This window comes from Megascapheus bottae, chromosome 3, assembly GCF_031878675.1.
Source record: "Megascapheus bottae isolate mThoBot1 chromosome 3, mThoBot2.hap1, whole genome shotgun sequence".
Taxonomy (NCBI): Eukaryota; Metazoa; Chordata; class Mammalia; order Rodentia; family Geomyidae; genus Megascapheus; species Megascapheus bottae.
The window spans coordinates 83,852,455-83,870,060 of NC_143511.1; the positions used below are offsets into that span (position 1 = coordinate 83,852,455).

The 17,606-nt window shown below is 48.4% G+C and overlaps 1 protein-coding gene across 1 annotated transcript in view; it reads left to right on the plus strand.

The window, feature by feature from the left end:
• Mvb12b (multivesicular body subunit 12B) overlaps positions 1-17,606 on the plus strand; it is a 141,279-nt gene that overhangs the window by 31,497 nt on the left and 92,176 nt on the right. Inside the window, exons 3-4 of the mRNA XM_090330651.1 lie at positions 11,931-12,038; positions 16,808-16,904. Coding sequence (XP_090186777.1) covers positions 11,931-12,038; positions 16,808-16,904 — 205 coding nt within the window. The remainder of the gene's footprint in view (positions 1-11,930; positions 12,039-16,807; positions 16,905-17,606) is intronic.

Below are 17,606 nucleotides of genomic sequence, written 5' to 3' on the forward strand. Positions count from 1 at the left end.
CCCAGGGCTTCCTCCTAGTCCTCTTATCTCCATCCAAGGTTGACTATTCACAGTAAAGACAAGTGGCCCCTAAGCCTGCCACTCAGACCAGAGCCACCACTAACATTTTATTCTGTGTCCTTCTAGGGTGTGTGCGTGTGTGTGTGTGTGTGTGTGTGTGTGTGTGTGTGTGTGTGTATTCTGTTCTACATATTACTTTATAACCTTGTTATTTCCTTATGTTTTCTTGTCTTTTTTTTTTTTGCTGGTCTTGGGGCTTGAACTCAGGGCCTGGGCATTGTCCTTGAGCTTTCTCAAGGCTGTCACTCCATCACTTGAACCACAGCACCACTTCTAGCGTTTTCTGTGTGTCTGGTACTGAGGAATCGAACCCAGAGCTTCACGCATGCTAGGCAAGCACTCTCCCACTAGGCAACGCTCCCAGCCCTGCCTTTTGTTTTCTTCCTGTATTGTTGCAGTGTTTCTTAGGCTACCCCTAGACTTCTGTAACCCCTTCTGGGTTTTCTCCCTGTGTTCTGCTCTCCTGTCTCTCCTCTCCCCTCTTTAGTACCTCCCCATGGGGGGGACAGCACAGCCTCCTCTACTGCCTGCTTGTCCCCCCATGTGTGGTGGCAACCAGGTCCTCCTGCACCTGGCTGCCCATTCCTCAGCTTGCATTGGGTCTACATTCCTACTTCCGGTTGACAAGATGCCCATGAGTGGGTTGTGGCTAGCAGCCACCTCCACCAACCCCAAGATCAGTCCCAGCTCCTCCCTGCCCCTCTTCTGAACCTGCCACCACAGAGCCCAGAGGCCTCCCAGCTCCCTGCCTGAAAGTTTCTTCGGTACAAATCTCACTTTTGTCCTAGCCACAGCACCTCCCCACCCCACCAGCACTCCTCCTTCAGCATCCCTACCCAGCTTCCTCCAGCTATCCTCCTTCTTCCTCTCCACCTTGCTTCCTTGGAGCAAATCTGAACTCGTACCATCATGGACACAACCAGCCTTTTCCCCTGCATGGCCCACAGCTCAGCCCACGAACCTCCCACCCCACCTCTGACCTTCCTGACACCCCCCTGGCTGGCTGGGCCTCCCCTCTGTTGTGGTTCTGGTGATGTCCAAACAAATCTCATCTTTCTTTCCCTACCCTGGAGCTCCGCTAAGCTGCACTTTCCCCACAGTGCGAGGCACCTCTGCTTTGTGCTCTCACTCCATACAAGTAAGAAAGCCGAGAAGGGAACCCATGTGGCCCAGCTGGGTTCACAGCCAGGCCATCCGGCTCTACCACTTCCCTCGCTGCTGCCTCCCCTTACCTGTGTGCCATCACCCTCAGAAGGGACAGGGCTCCCATCTGTGTGTGTTCACGGCCAGAGCAGGAGTGCTTTGTCAATATTTGCAGGGAGAAAAGTAAAGATTGTGATTGGGAGGGATGAGTGGGCCCTGGTGATGGCTGATGTATAGAGAGGATCTACCTGGCTGTGGAAAGCAAACGGTGCTTCCAATCCAACAGCACCACCGCCCACTTTCACCAGGGGCACGAGGTGGCAGGAGGGGGTAGTGATGCTTTTGATCTAACACCACAGCCACCCATGTTTGCTAGGGGCACGTGATGGCTGGGTATATAGGTCCTGGATAAAACACTTGACTGCCTTGTTTCTCACCATTCTTATTGCCACCACATGAGGGAGAATCTGTTGTTTCTATCAAGAGCCAAAAATTGAGGATCAGAAAGGGTAAGGAAGGTGCCCCAGGGCACCCAGATACTGCTGAGTGAAGCAGGACTGAGTCACATTTTGAGCTACTGTGTTCTCTGCTAGTCTGGCCCAGGAGGAAAAGGATTGGGGATGTGGGGAGAGGTGGTTGGCCCAGATTACAGTCAGCATGGAGCTATGCTGACTTTAGCAGGGATTAAAGGCCGTCTTAGTCTAGTCTTGTGCACAGCAACTCCGTCTGTCTTTTTCCATGCAGCAGATGTCACATCCACAAGAAGTTTCCTCTCAGTCTCAGATGCTACAGCAGGGAGACACATGGTACTGAAGACTTAGAAAAGCTCTTAAAGAATGAAAATACTATATTCATTGCAAAAAGAAAAGCCAAACGATACTATGAATGCTGTGCTACCTCTGGCTATTCAAATGGCTTTTTTGGTATCATGTGCCATTCCTCTGTGGAGTATTTCTTTTTCTTGGTGATTACTGAGTCCTATCAGCATTGTTTGAGGTCTGCAGCTTGGTTGTTTGTGTGGTGGTATTGTATGTGTGTCTTAAGCTTTCAAATTTTTTGTTGTTGGTGGTGGTTGTGGGGCTTGAACTCAGGGCCTGGGAACTGTCCTAGAGCTCTTTTGTTCAAGGCTAGTGCTCTACCACTTTGAGTCACAGCTTCACTTCCAGTTTTTGAGTGGTTAATTGGAGCTAAAAGTCTCATGGGGACTTTTCTGTCCAAGCTGGCTTTGAACCACAATCGTCAGATTTCATCTTGAGTAGCCAGGATTACAGGTGTGAGCCACAGCAGCCCAGGAAGCTTTATAAGAGAGTAAAAGTCGTCAGTACTTAATAGTACACCTGCCTACCACTATGGGCCACTCTGTCCCCAGCACTGTGCCCTGGGCACAGCCAGGCCAGGTCAGAACATGAGCTCTGTCTAGTCTTCAGGGTCCCAGCTGGAAGTGAAGTGCTGCTTTCTTCCTCCCAGCCCACAGGAGAATGGGCCTGTCGGTACCTCTTGTGGTCACACACCTGACTAACACACAGGCTGAAGAAAGCGTGGTCTCAGGGAATCTGGAACACGTGTCAACAGGACGTTATGTTGGAGGTCAAAAATAATAATATATAACTAACATTTTTGAGTGTCTGCCATGTACCAGAATATGCTAAGTGCTTTAAAAATTTTAAAAAGCACTTTATTGAGACATAATTCGTCTACCATAAAATTCATTCTTTCAGTGGTTTTGAACAGAGTCACACACTATTGTGGTGTAATTACAGAACATAGTTGTCCCCTGGGAGAGTTCTTCCCCTTCCCCTCTGCCTCCCCCTGCCCCCACCCCGGCAGCTGCCTCCAACCCCTCCCTCAGCCCTGTCCCTGTGAACTTTTCCTTTGGGAAATTTTATATGATCAATACCATATAATCAGAGTACTTCTGGGACTTCTAGCACGATGCTTTCAGGGTTTGTCTGTGTTGTGATGTGCTAGCTCTTCATTCCTCTTTGTAACTGAACAGTGAGCCATCCTGGAGCAAAACGACGCTTTGTCCATCAGTCAGTGGACATTTGAGTTGTTTCTACTGTTGGAAAGTTGTGAAAACTGACATAGTGAACGTTTCACATGCAAGATTTTGTATGGATGTATGCTTTTTCTTTTCTCTTGAGGTTTTATTCAGGAAGGAAATTGTGGGGTCAGAGGCTAACCTGTAATTTCCAGGAGCTGCCACAGTGGTTTCCTAAGTGGCCAAACCCAGGTTCCATGCCTTCAGCAGGTCTGATTTTTTTTCACACCCTCACCAAGATCTGTTACTGTCTGTGTTTTAATTTGTACTGATTACAGTAGGCTGAAATGAGTGGATAAATGGTTTGTTGTGCTTTTTCCCATTCAGTCCTCCCAGATAATCCTATGCTGAAGAGAATACTGCTGTTTACCATTTTTCCATGAGGTTCTCAGAGAGTTGATGTGTATCTTTGGGAAATCCCACGTGAGCAGCAGAGCTGCGTCTTGAACTCAAGTCCACCCGACCTCCCAAATCCAAGTTCATTGGCTGGTATCACCAGGGAGACCCTGCAGCCATGAGTAATTTCAGCAGGGAGATAGAACATGGTGTTCAGAATGAGTGAGGGATGGTAGGAGCCACAGCGGAGGCAAGAGGGCATGGCTGGGGAAGATTTGATGTGGGAAATGGGGCAGACTCCAAGAGGCACTGGGCCAGGAGGGATAGATGCTGTCCTTGTGACTTGTGGATAGAAAGAACAACTTGGCCGGCCGAGAGATATCAGTCATAGGAACAGAGCTGTGTATTCTATTTCTTTTGCTTAAAAATATCAGACATTTCAGCTGGAGCACTGTGGCAGACTTGAGAATATAAAATAAGATAAAGCAAATCAAATGGAACCATAAGCCAGCCAGGAAGATCCTGGAGGTGTCACCAGGTAAGTCTGCAGAGTACACTGCAATGCTTGGCTCACTTCCCTGCCCCAAGCCAGTGATGAAGAATTCAATTATTTCTGCTCTGACCTGGGCCTAGTGTTATGTTTCCACAGTGGATGATCTAACGTGTCCACAGGCCTTTGAACTTATTCTTGTTCAGAGTGGCAGCCAGATATTTCCTCCGGAATGTCGGCAGAATTTCCTGGCCCCAAAATACACCTTTGAATTGTGGGTGGGCCCTTGTTAAGCTCCAGGGTGTAAACAGGGTGTTGAAAAGAATGCTTAGCATTGAGAGAACTTCCCCTTGGGCCAGTGCTGCTGGATTCAGAGGTCCTAGAGCCTTCCCTGGCCAATAGTTTACTGGAAGCATCCTGACTGGCTGCCTTAGTTGATACTGATGGATTTACGAGGTATTTCTCAAGTTTGAACCCAGTAGGATTTAGATTTCTCACCCTATCAAATGAAGTCCTAACAATGACAATTTTTCTTATTCTAAAAAAGCTTAAGAAAAAAAAATAGCACAACATATAGGCAAGCAAAAGGAAACAATCAGTAATATCAACTGACCAGAGTTAACTAGTGTTTAACACTTTGCTTTTTATTTTCCTAGATCCTTTCCCATACAGATTAATTTTTTTTATGAAGGTGATGTACAGAGGGTACAGTCAGGTAAAGAGTACATTTCTTTTTTGACAGTGTTACCCCTTCTCGCGCTCTCTCCCAGTTCATACAGACTACTTTAAAAACATAGCATTGATGGCCAGGAGCACAGCGTAGTGGTAGAATGCTCGCCTAGCATGCACGAAGCCCTGGGTTCGAGTCCTAGGTACCACCTACACAGAAAAAGCTGGAAGTGGTGCTGTGGCTTAAGTGGCAGAGCACTAACCTTGTGCAAAAAGTGTCCAAAGACAGTGCCCAAGCCCTGAGTTCAAGCTCCAGGACTTGGTACCCTCATACCATTGGTACCATAATGTCCAAACTGTTTTGTGAACTGTTTTGTAATCCATCTGTGTTCGCAGCTCTCTACCCTAACGTTGCCTAATCATGACAACAGCAGCATCTCTACTCACTTCTTCCTTGGTTAACCTCCTCTGACAATGTAGCCATCCCCTTTCCAGCTTACCTTGTACTCTAGGTTTTACTGCTGGGTCTTCAAGGTTCAGCTCTTTCCATACCTCCTCAGAGCACACCCACCTGAATGGAGGCCTCTCTCCCGCTCCTTCTGGTTGATCTCACTTTCTACAAGCCGCTTTTTCTGAGATCATCTCGTGTCTGTTTTGGGGTTTGTGATGTGTCTTTCCTCTTCTAGAATGTGGCTCCAAGGAGTCAGAGCCTGGCCCATCTCTTTTGGCGCTCTCTTTTCTCAGCATCCAGGCAGCTTTGGGTCCCTAGGAGCTCAGCATCCTTGACAGTGAATGCTGTGTACTCCTTGTATACCAGCTGACGTGTCCTCCGAGTCTGCCCTTTGTCACAGGATATACTTATTTTCAAGGCTTTAATATGATTTGTTGTTGTTATTTTTAAGTAGCTGTACAAAGGGATTTTGACTTAACAAGTCAGTTTATGAGCTCAATATAAGCCCTTCCATCACCCTCCCCCATCTTATCCTAATTTCAAGGCTTCGTTTTATTTTATATTTTATTTTTGTCAGTTGTAAGGCTTGAACTTAGGGCCTGCATACTGTCCCTCAGTTTCTTTGTGTTCAGGGCTAGTGCTCTACCACTTGAGCCATGGGCCCACTTTCAGTTTTTGAGTGGTTAACTGGAGATAAGAATCTCATGGAGAATTTTCTGCCTGGGCTGGCTTCAAACCGCAAGCCTCAGATCTCAGCCCCCTGAGTAGCTGGATTACAGTCACGGCCACCTGGCTAATTTTAAGGCTTTTCATAGCATTGTCAGATATACCTAATTCCAGTTGGTTTTCTTGGTGCTTACCGGCAGTGACAGCGATGTCAGCCTCCTGTAGTACTGAGTGCCACCCCCTGCCATCTCTAAAAATGTCCTTCTTACACTGGTACAGAAAACGTCACCATGTGCTGTTCTCTTTGGAATTTAATAATTGCCTGTGTCTACCAGGCCTCATTTTGTTGGCTATTTGTAATGCTGTAGAAATTGCTGGTTTGATAGCCTTGTCCATTTTTCAACTGAAGTGTTTGTCTTTTCCTTGCCCTTTTCCTTTATGAGAGCTATTTATCTATATTCTCTCACAAACTTTTGATATGCGGTTTATGATCTATCACAGACACAATTCTGTATGTGTCCACTATCCTAAGAGCAGAACCAGCTATTTCATGGACATACTATATACTTCCTTAAATTAGGGTCCCTGGTTCCTCGGGTTCTTCACTGGACAGGAACCACAGCTACTTCACGGCCATTTCAAGTGAGTCACTTATACTCATGACTTATGGAGAATAAATGCTGTGTAAGTGAATACGAGTGGAAAAGGCTTAATCAGAGTAGAGGAGAAGCCAGAGCACAAAATAGACAGGTAGTCTACACACCTTCCTTAGGACACCCCCAAGTGTGTTTGCCCCCCCCTTCCCCAAAAGTGTTTTCTCTTCCTGAGATTTGGTGGCTCCAATTCCCCTTGGTTTCCACAAATGTGTGTTCTTCTGTTCCTATTACCTGGGCAATCTTGAGTTCTGTGTCTTGTAAACAAAATAATTGGAAGACCCTGGGCCATCCCTGAATATGAGACCTTTTAAAGCCACAGGACTATGTTAGACTCCACTCTCACAAAAATGACTGGGCATTTTGGTATAAAAATTAGTACTGACTATGGCTTGATCTGTATTTGGTTGCTGTAACAGGAAACCACAGACTGGATAAATTATAAACAATGGAGGAGGAGGAATCCAAGATGGAGGAGCCATATCAAGTGAAAGTCTTCTTGCTGTCTTTACCTGACAGATTCACCTGGGAGAAAGCACAGGAAGAGAATACCCAGAGGCTAAACTTGTCCCTCTCAAGTGTTTACCCCTCCCGCTGTTCTCATATAGTCTGGCTATTCCTGAGGGCAGAGCCCTGGGGCCTAAGCACTTCTCCTAGGCCCCTCCTCTTCCTGTGTAAGAGTGGGAGTGCTTTTCTCCCTGTGATCTGCAGGGGTCTGGAGGGGTTGTGCAGGCTGTAGCATGATATTCCATCCCTCTGTCCTCCAAGCAAGCTCTCAACACCCTGTGCTTCCAAATAGGTCCTCAGATGTCCCCTCCTCTGCAGCTTTCCACACTGTGTTGCTGTTGTGCTCCTGGCTTCCTCTAAGGAAGGGGGAAGCTAAAGTGGAGCCAGGAAGGGGTTGGGGTGGGAGGGTGGAGGGAGGGGAGAGTCTTCAAAGTGGCTCTGAGCGGCTCTTCTCCACCCGGTGAGCACTTCTGGTATATTCCATATGTGCGTGTGTGGTGCTTGTCAGCAGTCCTGAGAGCATTTCCACAGGCAGGCTCCCACGGGAGTGTCCTGCTTATGACCTGGAGGTTGCAGGTAGCCTGTGGCTTTGAGCAATTGTATTGAAGTTGTGAATGGAATGAAGTTTGGGGAGTGAGCAGGACTTATGTCACTGGTTATTGGGATGATTCAGTGAAAAAGTGCCCAAGACTGACTTGTGTAGGCCAGTGTCGAAGGCAGAGTGCAGCGTGGGGCAGCTGGTTCCTTAGACCTGGAGCCTTCCTTTATTTCACCTCAAAGTTCCCAAACAGCTACAATATCTAAGCTTCTGTAGGAAGCCAGACCCACCACTCCCAGGCTGCTGTTCCAGCTTCCTGTCTGTGTCTGTCTTCTGTGTGTCTCTCTGTCTCTGTCTCTTTCTTTCTCTCTCTCTCTCTCTCTCTCTCTCTCTCTCTCTCTCTCTCTCTCTCTCTCTCTCTCTCTCTCTCTCTCTCTCTCTCTCTCTCTCACACACACACACACACACACACACACACACACACACTTCGTATCTTCCAGAACATGAAGGGACTCAGAGGCCCAGGTGTGAGGTGGAGGCCAATCCAGGCTGTCCAGGCTGTATCAGTGACCACTCTCTTGGGACCCCCCCTCCCCCCACGCGCACAGCATTGCAGCCCTCTCTAAAGCAACCAAAAGTCAACTCTTGGTTAGCCCTAGAGATAGGGAGTGGACCTGGCCACATGCCTCTTTAGACGCAGTTGTCAGCTTAGGAACCACTTTTTGGTGGTTTATTGGAGGCTCATGGACTTTCCTGCTCAGGCTGCCTTCGAACCACGATGCTCAGATTTCAGCTTCCTTGAGTGGCTAGAACTACCGGCATAGATCACCAGTGCTTGGGAATTTTTTTTCCTTTTTTCAGTGTTTCATTGTAGCTCTCTATTTCCTCTCCTTTCCCTTCCTCCCCCGGTATCTGGAGTTTAAACTCAGGACCTCGTTCTTGAGCAGCTTACTTGCTTGGCTGGTACTATGCCCCTTGAGCTAAGCCTCTAGCCAGCTGGGAGATTGAATCCTACTTTTCTGCCTGGGGTGACATCACCCATGATCCCCCAACCTCACTGTCCTGAGTAGCTAGGATTATAAACGTGATGAGCACCCACCACCTAGCCCCCTTTTGCTTTCTAAACTCTTTATATTATTTTCACAGGGTTCCTAAGGATTGTCACAGTATTTGTTCTTATTTGTTAGGTGTAAAAAACCCTCTCCTCCCTGGAGGGTTTTGAGTATAGGCTAGGTGGTTCTTTTAGGTATCTTGATTTCTTCCTATTATTTATGCTATTTCCCGTTTCTTGCTTTGTATTTGGGGTACTTTGTTGGTATCTGTGACTTTTCCCCAGAGCCCAGTGGTCCTTTGTTGTCAATTGATATTTAGGCATAATTCACCAGCTTGAGGGGGCTGGAGCTGGAGGAGAATGGGTGGCCTTTCCTGGAAGCTATACCCAGGATATACAGCGCTTGTGGGAGGTCTCCCCGCCACCTCCCCACGTAATGCTCTGCTGGGGTTCAGGAGTCGAGCCCTGACGTGCCCTTTCTGTCTCCCAGGGCTGGGGGAGCCTGGGAGCCCTGCTGCTTTATTATGGACTTAGTTCCTGCCCACCCACTGCAGCCCTGAGCTCACCCCCACCTTCCTAGGATGAGGGGCTTCTTCAGGGCCTGAGCTCAGAGGGTGAATTACCCCTTTGGGCCTTTATCTTCCCTGACAGGCCCTTAGACCATAGCACGGGTCACCGCTCGCCTGCATTTGGTTTCGCCCTTGCTCTTATTTTCTCTGGTTGCTGCTTTCTCTGTAGTTTTAGATGGTTTTTGGCAAAGAAGAGAGACAGCTATTGGGCCCTGGTTATTGACTCACTTCCTACTCTAACTCGAGTGGCTTCTGCACCCTGGGAAGAAAGGGTAGAAAGAGAGGGCAGTCAGGAGGGGTGGGGAGAGGGAATGCAAGAGAGGGCATGTATTTGTGAATGTGTGTGTATGCCCATGCCAGGAGGGCATCGTCACCAGCAGCATTATTGGGAATGGAGACGATGACTGGACGGGCAGTGGCCTCAGGGTTGTGGGGGTACATGGCTCGCAGTGGCGTGGCTGGGAATGGAGGGAGGGTGGGATTCTGTACGAAAGTGATCCCGTGGGCTCTCAGTTCTGGAAGCTTTACTTACCACGTCACCTGGGTAGCTAGCAGGGTAGGTCACTTTTACCACCTCATTCACTCATTCTTGTAGCAAGTTTTCCTGGGGCCACGTGTGTCAGGCACCATGTTTGGCATGATTGGTAAGCTGCCAGACACAACAGGTGTCACCTAGTCCTGGAGAAAGCTGTGGTCCCAGGTCAGCCCATGCTGCGTGCGTGTTTGGAAAACTGGATTTTGGCCCAGTGGTGAGGAAGGAATCTCAGATGAGCAGAGGTCAGAACTGAACCCTAGGTGACAATGGAGGACTTCTGAATCCTGATGTTTGTGACATCATGTTAAATAACTGATTGTCTTAGTGGTAGAGCCCTTGCCTGGCAGGTGTGAGGCCCTGGGCTCCATCACTAGCACCACAAGGACAAATGACAAAATCAAGACCTGGTTATAATCTGTCCTCACTAGGACTCTAGGACTGCCTTTGCCAGCACTTCTCTGTGGGTGTTGACACCCAAGGTGCCCACTGGCAGCTTCTTTAACCTTGCAGTGCCCAGGGAAAGCAGCATGTCCACTTTACCCATAACAGAGGACTTGCCAAACAAAGCCATTGGCTTTCAAGTTCAAGCCTGTGAGTTCCATCTGCTAGAACCTTGGCCTTCCCCATTCCCCTTCTCCCTGGGCCTTTCTGATTCTGGGGCCCAAAGCCTATGAGCTTGGGCTGGATTCCCAGGGCTGGCCAGCTGGGTCAGACATTGCCTTAAGGCAGTCATAAGGACCCCTCTCCTCACATTTGTCTTGTAGATCATTAGCTCCCCCAATTTAGCGGGGCAAAGTCTTTACCACAAGCAAGTACCTCTGTACAGCTGGTTTGGGAAGCTGCCTCTGGGGTTCTTCCTCTCTCTGCACTGGGGGGGGGGGGGAGAGATGGTGTGGGGAACACAGCACACAAGCCCAGACTGCAGAGTATGGAGTTGCCATGGGGACAAACATTGACAGGTCTCATGTCTGCCACATCTTGGGGGAATGGGAGAGACAGAAATTGAATCACGTCCAGAGCAGTCCCTAAAATCACCCCATTCTTATTCTCCTTTGGCATTCAGGACAAATAGATTTGCCTCTCTGCACAAAATCCCGTCTTTTCCCCATCCTAGTAATTGCTAAGTTAAATCCTCTTATCTTGTGAGACTGTGGCTGGACCCCCCTTCCCCCCCCCTGTGTCCCCACCCACCACACCCCTGTGCTAAGTATGGGCTGGGCGCAGCCCTGCTATTTGTTTGCACTGGCTGGGCTCGCTCAATCAGTTTGTGTAAAGAATGGAGATGTTTTAACAGTTTGTCAGAGTGTCTTGGAGCTCATCAGACTGAGGACAGCATCTCTATGCAAACCAGAAAAACGCAATCAATAGCAGCCAGGAGGCCATGGCTTCAAGGTCCGTTTGGCTGGACCTAGAACGATGGTGCTGTTTCCTGGGTCTTTCCATGCCCCCATGTGGTTCTCATAGTTTGGAGGCTCACCCAGTGTCACATGCGCTGAGCCCTGGCCATCTAGAGACACAGCAACCTGGGAGAGGGAAAGGAGAGCCCAGCCCTTGTGCTCCCCCAGCACAACCCCCCCATAAACCTCAGTCCAATAATGCACATCAAAGCTGCCTGTGCCCTTGAACACCTTCTAGAAAATGGCTTCCCAGTGAGACAAGAAACTGAGAACTAACCAAATCTGTTGTGACCTTTCTATCATGATGTCGTTGCTGACCTTGAATTCCCTTTTTAGGACTTGGACCAGGAGGGGATTTTTCCAGCCCACTCCCCCTAGCCCCTTCCCCTGCCAGGCAGGAGGTCCTGCCAGCCCGACCACAGGGGTGCCCCTCTCAGGTGCATTTCACACCCCATTGGGCCTTTTTCCGCATCCCGTGCCATCTCCTCTGCCCCCTGAGTGCTTGTTAATGAGCAGTCTAATGTGCTGACTTCTTAGTCCCTTCTAGGTCCATTACAACAAAAGTTGCTCTTTTCCTCATTAGGTCCACTTTTGTCAGGGTGTCTTTAATCAATGACTTCCCACGAGACAATATTTTTAGAAGTTGTATTTTTCACACTCCCTTTTCCCCTTTCGGAACCTCTCTCCCGTGTGTCTGGTGAAGCAAGCTAATGAGATGCCAGGAGAGATCGGGCCGGTGTTAATTGGACCAGGTATGGAAGCAGCACTTGCGCACACCTTGGGTCTTGCCTTACCTGCGACTCTCTTCTCTCTCCCCGGTGCAGGTGGCACAGACAGCAGATGGCGTGGATGCTGACCTCTGGAAGGATGGCTTATTCAAGTCCAAGGTTACCAGATACCTGTGTTTCACAAGATCATTTTCCAAAGAAAATGTAAGTTTGCTGAGTACACAGAAGTGATTTACACTTCTGTTTGGAAATTTCCTCGCTCTCTCTCTCTCTTTTTTTGTTATTATTGTGGTTTGTTTTCATTGCCATATTAATTTATTTGTGGTTTTAGGCAAGCGGGTAGCATTGGCAGCCAGCGCTATGTCCCATTTATTAACAGTGTTATTAACCACGTACCCAAGTGTACAGTGAATTCCATTAAAATGTCTTCTCCAAAGGAAATCAGGAAATGTCTCTCCCAGCTCTCATTTACCTACTTTTTCCTCACCAAGCAGCAAGCAATGAATCACTGGGCAGCATGGATAGGAGAGTTGCCAGCAAACCTGGCTTGCTTCTGGCCAGCCAGAGACAGCCTTGCTCTGGGGGAGACCCCACGGCCACTCCAGCCCCGCATGGCCACATTTCCAGAAGGGCCTTTCCCTTCTCTCTGAGGCTCTCTGGGACATAGGTCTTGCCATTATTTTTATGGGTAGGTGTGCAGATTGTTCTGAGTTTTAATACTTGGGCCCCTAAACCAGGAAATTATAAAGGTATGTACTAAGACTTTCCCAATATAGCATTTTAATGAGTGGTTTGGCAGAATGGGAAGGGAATTCCCTTACCCTGGTGAGGAGCCGCAGGCTCCCTGAGTGGCCTCCCGGGTCACCTTCTTTCTACGAACATACACAGGAAGTCCCAGAGTTTATGGCTTTTCCACAGTCTCTTGTTTTCCTTGGCCCCAAAGAGGGAACATTCAGACTTCCATTTTGTTTTTTTTTTAAGTTGGAAGAGGAGACGGGGCATCTTATTTTTGGCCTAGATGTTCTTGTCATTTTCTCATGCAACATCGCCACTTCATTTTTGTACATTTAATTATAAGAACTCCTATTTGTTTAGGATGAATTACGATCAACCCAAACCAGAGCAACTTGAAACGTTCTTGTTCAGAAGCGTGAGGGGGGAAGTCTTTCTGACACAGCCCCCGGCCAGGTGGGGCACTGCTCTGACTCACACTCCCTTCCTTCCCTGTACCTTTGTCCATTGGTTCTGTTCTTTTTTAGAGTGACTCCTAATGTGTCAGAACGAACGTTCATCTCCCCGCTTATGACAAGAGCAGTGTATTTGTGTATTGTGGGCACCATTTGTGACAGGAGGAGAAGGTGCTTGTGCCAAGCACGGGGAGTCTTCCTTTCACTGCAGGGATTTGAATATGTTTTGAATACCAGGAATATGGCACCAGACACACACAGTGCACCTGTGCGGGTCCCCTGGCTCCCTGGGGCCTAAGAAGACACTATAGCACAGGCCTGAAGGTGGCACAGCCATCTCAGCCATGGGCTCATGAGGGTATCCGTAGTTCCTATCCCCCCATTCTTTCTGTTGTACCCCGACCGGGCCCTACCAGCATCGCTGTCCCTGGCGCTCACCCCCACTGTTTTGAACTCCTGTGACTTGTGTACTGCGGCTTCTTGGGCCAGGCCGTGAGGGGAAGCTCCCTCGGAGCTGGACACATGGTGTCGGCACTACTGACCTTGTGGCTTCCAGGTGTTCCTTCCTGGTCTCTCGGCCTCACCTGCCCTGACCACAGAGGCTTCAGTCCATGGCTGCTGGGGACAGCCATGACCTCTGTGTCCAGTTCTGGTTCTGTTTTTTTGTATTGTTATGTTTCTTCCACTGCTGCAGCCTAGGGAGTGGTGTCAGTGCAAGTCCAGCCTGCAGAGATGTCATGGGGGCTTATTAATTTCGTGTGTACCGAGTAAAAATGTGCTAGAGAACACATTGCTTTGTTGACCATCCATAGCTGAGTATTGGGGTGCCAAGAGATACAGAAAGGAGAAGAGCAGTAAAGCCCCATTTTGAGAAACAGAAGAAACGAGATCGAGACCATCAGGTCCAAGAATAAACTTGATTTGGGATCGAATGTGGGGCAGTTGGCAAGAGCCCAACAGCCAGCTCAGGAGGAGTGGGGCTGGAACCAGGGGTATCTTAACCAGTTACATCCAGTCAGCCCTGGCTGTTTGAACCAGGGCTTTGGAAAGCATAATTTTTTCCAACAGTGCGGGAGGGTGGGGGGATCTCAAGGCTGGGCAGATTCTTAATTAGGCGACTTGAGACTCCCAGTGTAGGAGTTTGGGGAGCCTCCTTTGGAACCTAAATTCCTTTTCCCCAATAATGCTATTAATACAGAAAGCCGGCTTCCAAGTGACATTGCTTCCTGGGGAAGGATGGAGATTAATTGCACTTTTCATGCCCTGTACTTTCTGCATTACCTGTAATAATAATGTACATAGATTAGGTAGGGAGGATATTAAACAGAAGGATTTATGAACATTTGAATATTAAGTTGGTTATCTGTGGCTACCTTAAATGCAAGGTTGTCAAAAATAATTACAGTATACTAGCAAATACTGGCTACCAGAGACAATATAAATACACTGAGTCAGTGAGTATTGGGCTTTTGGCATGAATCATGTGCTCAACAAGGATTGGGAATACGTTCTTCATATTTATGAGGAGGAAATGAAAGGGAGCCTGGGTGGGGGAGGGGAGAGGAACAAGCAAAATTAATGGTGTCGCAGCTCAACTATATTAAACCCCCGCCTCGCGGCAGCCCCTAAACACAAGGGTCTCACTTGGGCTGCAGGAAGCTTCACCCATGCAGCCTCCCATTTGGTATGCATAGGAGGATTTTTCTGGTGCTCGATTAATGGTGGCACCCTCCACCCCAGGCCCCCCCCCCATGCTCTGATTGCTAAGTGGTTTGCAGTTGACTTCTGTAAAACCCAACTTGTCGAGTCGAAGATGTTGGAGAAGGATATTGATGAATGCCCATCCATCTACAGCGCGGCAAAACATGCCCAGTTGTTAATTTCTCAATGCAGAAAGCAGTGATGACATGGAAAAGCAACTGCCAGGAAAAAAAAAAATGATGATAGATAGATCAGGCGAGTCTGAAAGCAGCTGATATGTGTGAGTTGGGTGAGCAGTCAGAGATTTATTCTGCATTGTATGTGGGGGGGGGTGTCACATCCCACTAACTGTGTACATTGTCTTTCTGAGAAATCCCCTCCCACATACCCTCCACCATCTAGGATGCAATAACACTAAATTGTTGGCCAGTGCTGTAATGCTCTGAGGGGGAGGAATGGTTTCGTCGTGATGGCAGGCCACCAACTCACCTGTCACGGGCTATACTTGTCGTCTTGACCTTCCTATTGCTGTGTGAGGAATTCATTTCCTTTGTGTACTTTTGGTTCCTAATGTACTTCTTAAATAGACTTTCAGAAGTTTTATGATATGGCTTCGTTTTTATGATATGCCATCTAAAGCAAATCTGATTTGATTTCTGACTCTCAGTGACCCACTCAGTTGAAAAATGTGCCCCCAAACATTCATAGATTCAGCCAATAATTATCAAGCACCTGGGGTAAAACAAGCGCCATGCTAGGCTTGGTTTTGGGGTGGAAGCAGAAATCATTTTGGTTCCCACAGTACTTAAGCTCCAGTGGGAAGATAGATTTTAGACAAATAACTTTGCAGCTAGGATTCTGAATGGATACAAAGTTAACACGCACACACACACACACACGCACACACGCACGCACACACACACAAGAATCTAATGGGGCATGGCTTAGTTGAGATGGCAGCGACTTCCTGATGACTTTCAGAGATGTTGGTGCTGTATGGAGGCAGAGAGAGGCCTTTGTTCCCCAGGCATGAACATGGAGGTGAAGACTTTTTCCCTCTGAACAAGACAGGAACAAAGGCCTACAAGGTTGTGGTCAGAGCAGGAGCTGGCTGGCTGGAAGTCTGTCCAGGCTGCAGACAAGCCAAAGGAGAGGGAGTCATGCTGTGCTCCGGGGGCACCAGTACTCCTGGAAGGTGGGGGTATGGAGTGTGTTGCTTAGTATGCTAACAGGAGAAATTTGGGATGAAAACCCATCATTCTTCCCTTAACTGGCTCTGACGAGGCTGCAAATGGCCCTGAAGATGTTACAGAAATCTCTGTGGTGGCCCTGTGTATTTAAGTTGCAGGACAAATTTCTTTAGGGCTGTTTCTAAATGTGAAATGCAGGCTGCAAGTGCCAGCGTGCTCACAGAGAATTCTCTCTTGCAGTTACAGAATGGGGCACTAGTCTTCAAAAGATGTTTTTATACCAGTTACGTAAACTGTGCACTGTGGACCCCACATCCCACCACTAAATAGGAGCTAGAAGAGGCCCTGTGTGCATGTCATTTCAGAAGATGTGGAGCATGGAGGCAGTGGGGCATTCACTCTGTTAGTTTATGATTCCTGGGATTTCTGTAGAAAATATCTAATAACCAAAATGTTGAGTCTGCATGCAGCAAGTTATCACTTAGGAATGGCTCCCGTCCGGGTCCCAGGGCAGTTCTCTTCCTACCAGTGTCCTCAGGAAGCTGCCCTTCCCCACACCCGCTGGCCCTTGTTGTCTGTGATGCCCAGAGCTGAATGGCACCTGGGCACAGCTGCCCTCTGCTGGGTTCTGGCTAGGCATTTTCTGGGTCATTCGTCCAGCTCTCCAAAGCCAATTCTGACAAGGTGGCTTTGGGGTTCTGAGCGTGAAACTCCTTCCCGGGGGCCACTGGAGTCCCTGTGTAACCACGAGGGAGTACTGACTGTCACCTGTTCTAATTACCCTGCTGGAAAGCTGGGTGAGTCATTGTATTAAATATGCATCGTCAGCCAGCCTGGACACCCTACTGCAGGCGGGTTCCGATTAATCGTCTGTATCTTTATTCTTCTTCCCAAGAGTCATTTGGGGAATGTGCTAGTGGACATGAAGCTCATCGACATCAAGGACACGCTGCCCGTGGGCTTCATCCCGATCCAGGAGACGGTGGACACACGTGAGTCACCCCTCAGTGCTGCCAGTGCCGTGCCAGCCTCCTCGCCCCTGGAGGACTAGTGGATGAGTTTTCTTGGGGAATATTAGGAGACCTCACCGTGTGCCAGGAATAGAGCCTGTTGCTCCTGACAACCATTGGTCTGGGCTCTCTGGCATCTGCAGAGTGGTCCTGGTGGTGGTGTGTGAACCCGTGCTGGAATGGAATGGAGCCAGGAATCTGGTGACAGTTTCCATCTTTAGTCTGTCCTCTGACACTCCTGAAGCCAAACACTACCTAAGACCCAGAAATCAAAGGAGGGAAATAAAAAAGAAATGTGGGTACCAGAAGGGCAAGAATGTGTTCATTTTAGTCTCATACAGCAAACCAGAAAATAAGCTAGAAAGACTGTAAGTTAGGACACATAGGATTTGAGTTTGGCTACATGTTTTGACCACTGCGCTTCACTGGGCAGAAGTAAACACTCTGAAACAGATGCTACCTCACGACCCAGAGCACTGGGCCTGGATCGTCAGAACCGGAGCACTGTAGTTTTGGTCCTGTGGTTCCTGTTCTGTTCTAGTGGGGAAACCGTGCTGGGAAACGTCCAGATACTTTTACTTCTTTGCTCTGCTGTAATTCACTTGGAGTGCTTACTTTTAATTCTGTGTTAGCACCTTAAGAGTTTGTATAGCAGCTAAGCGGTGAATCCTCCTTCTGTGGCAT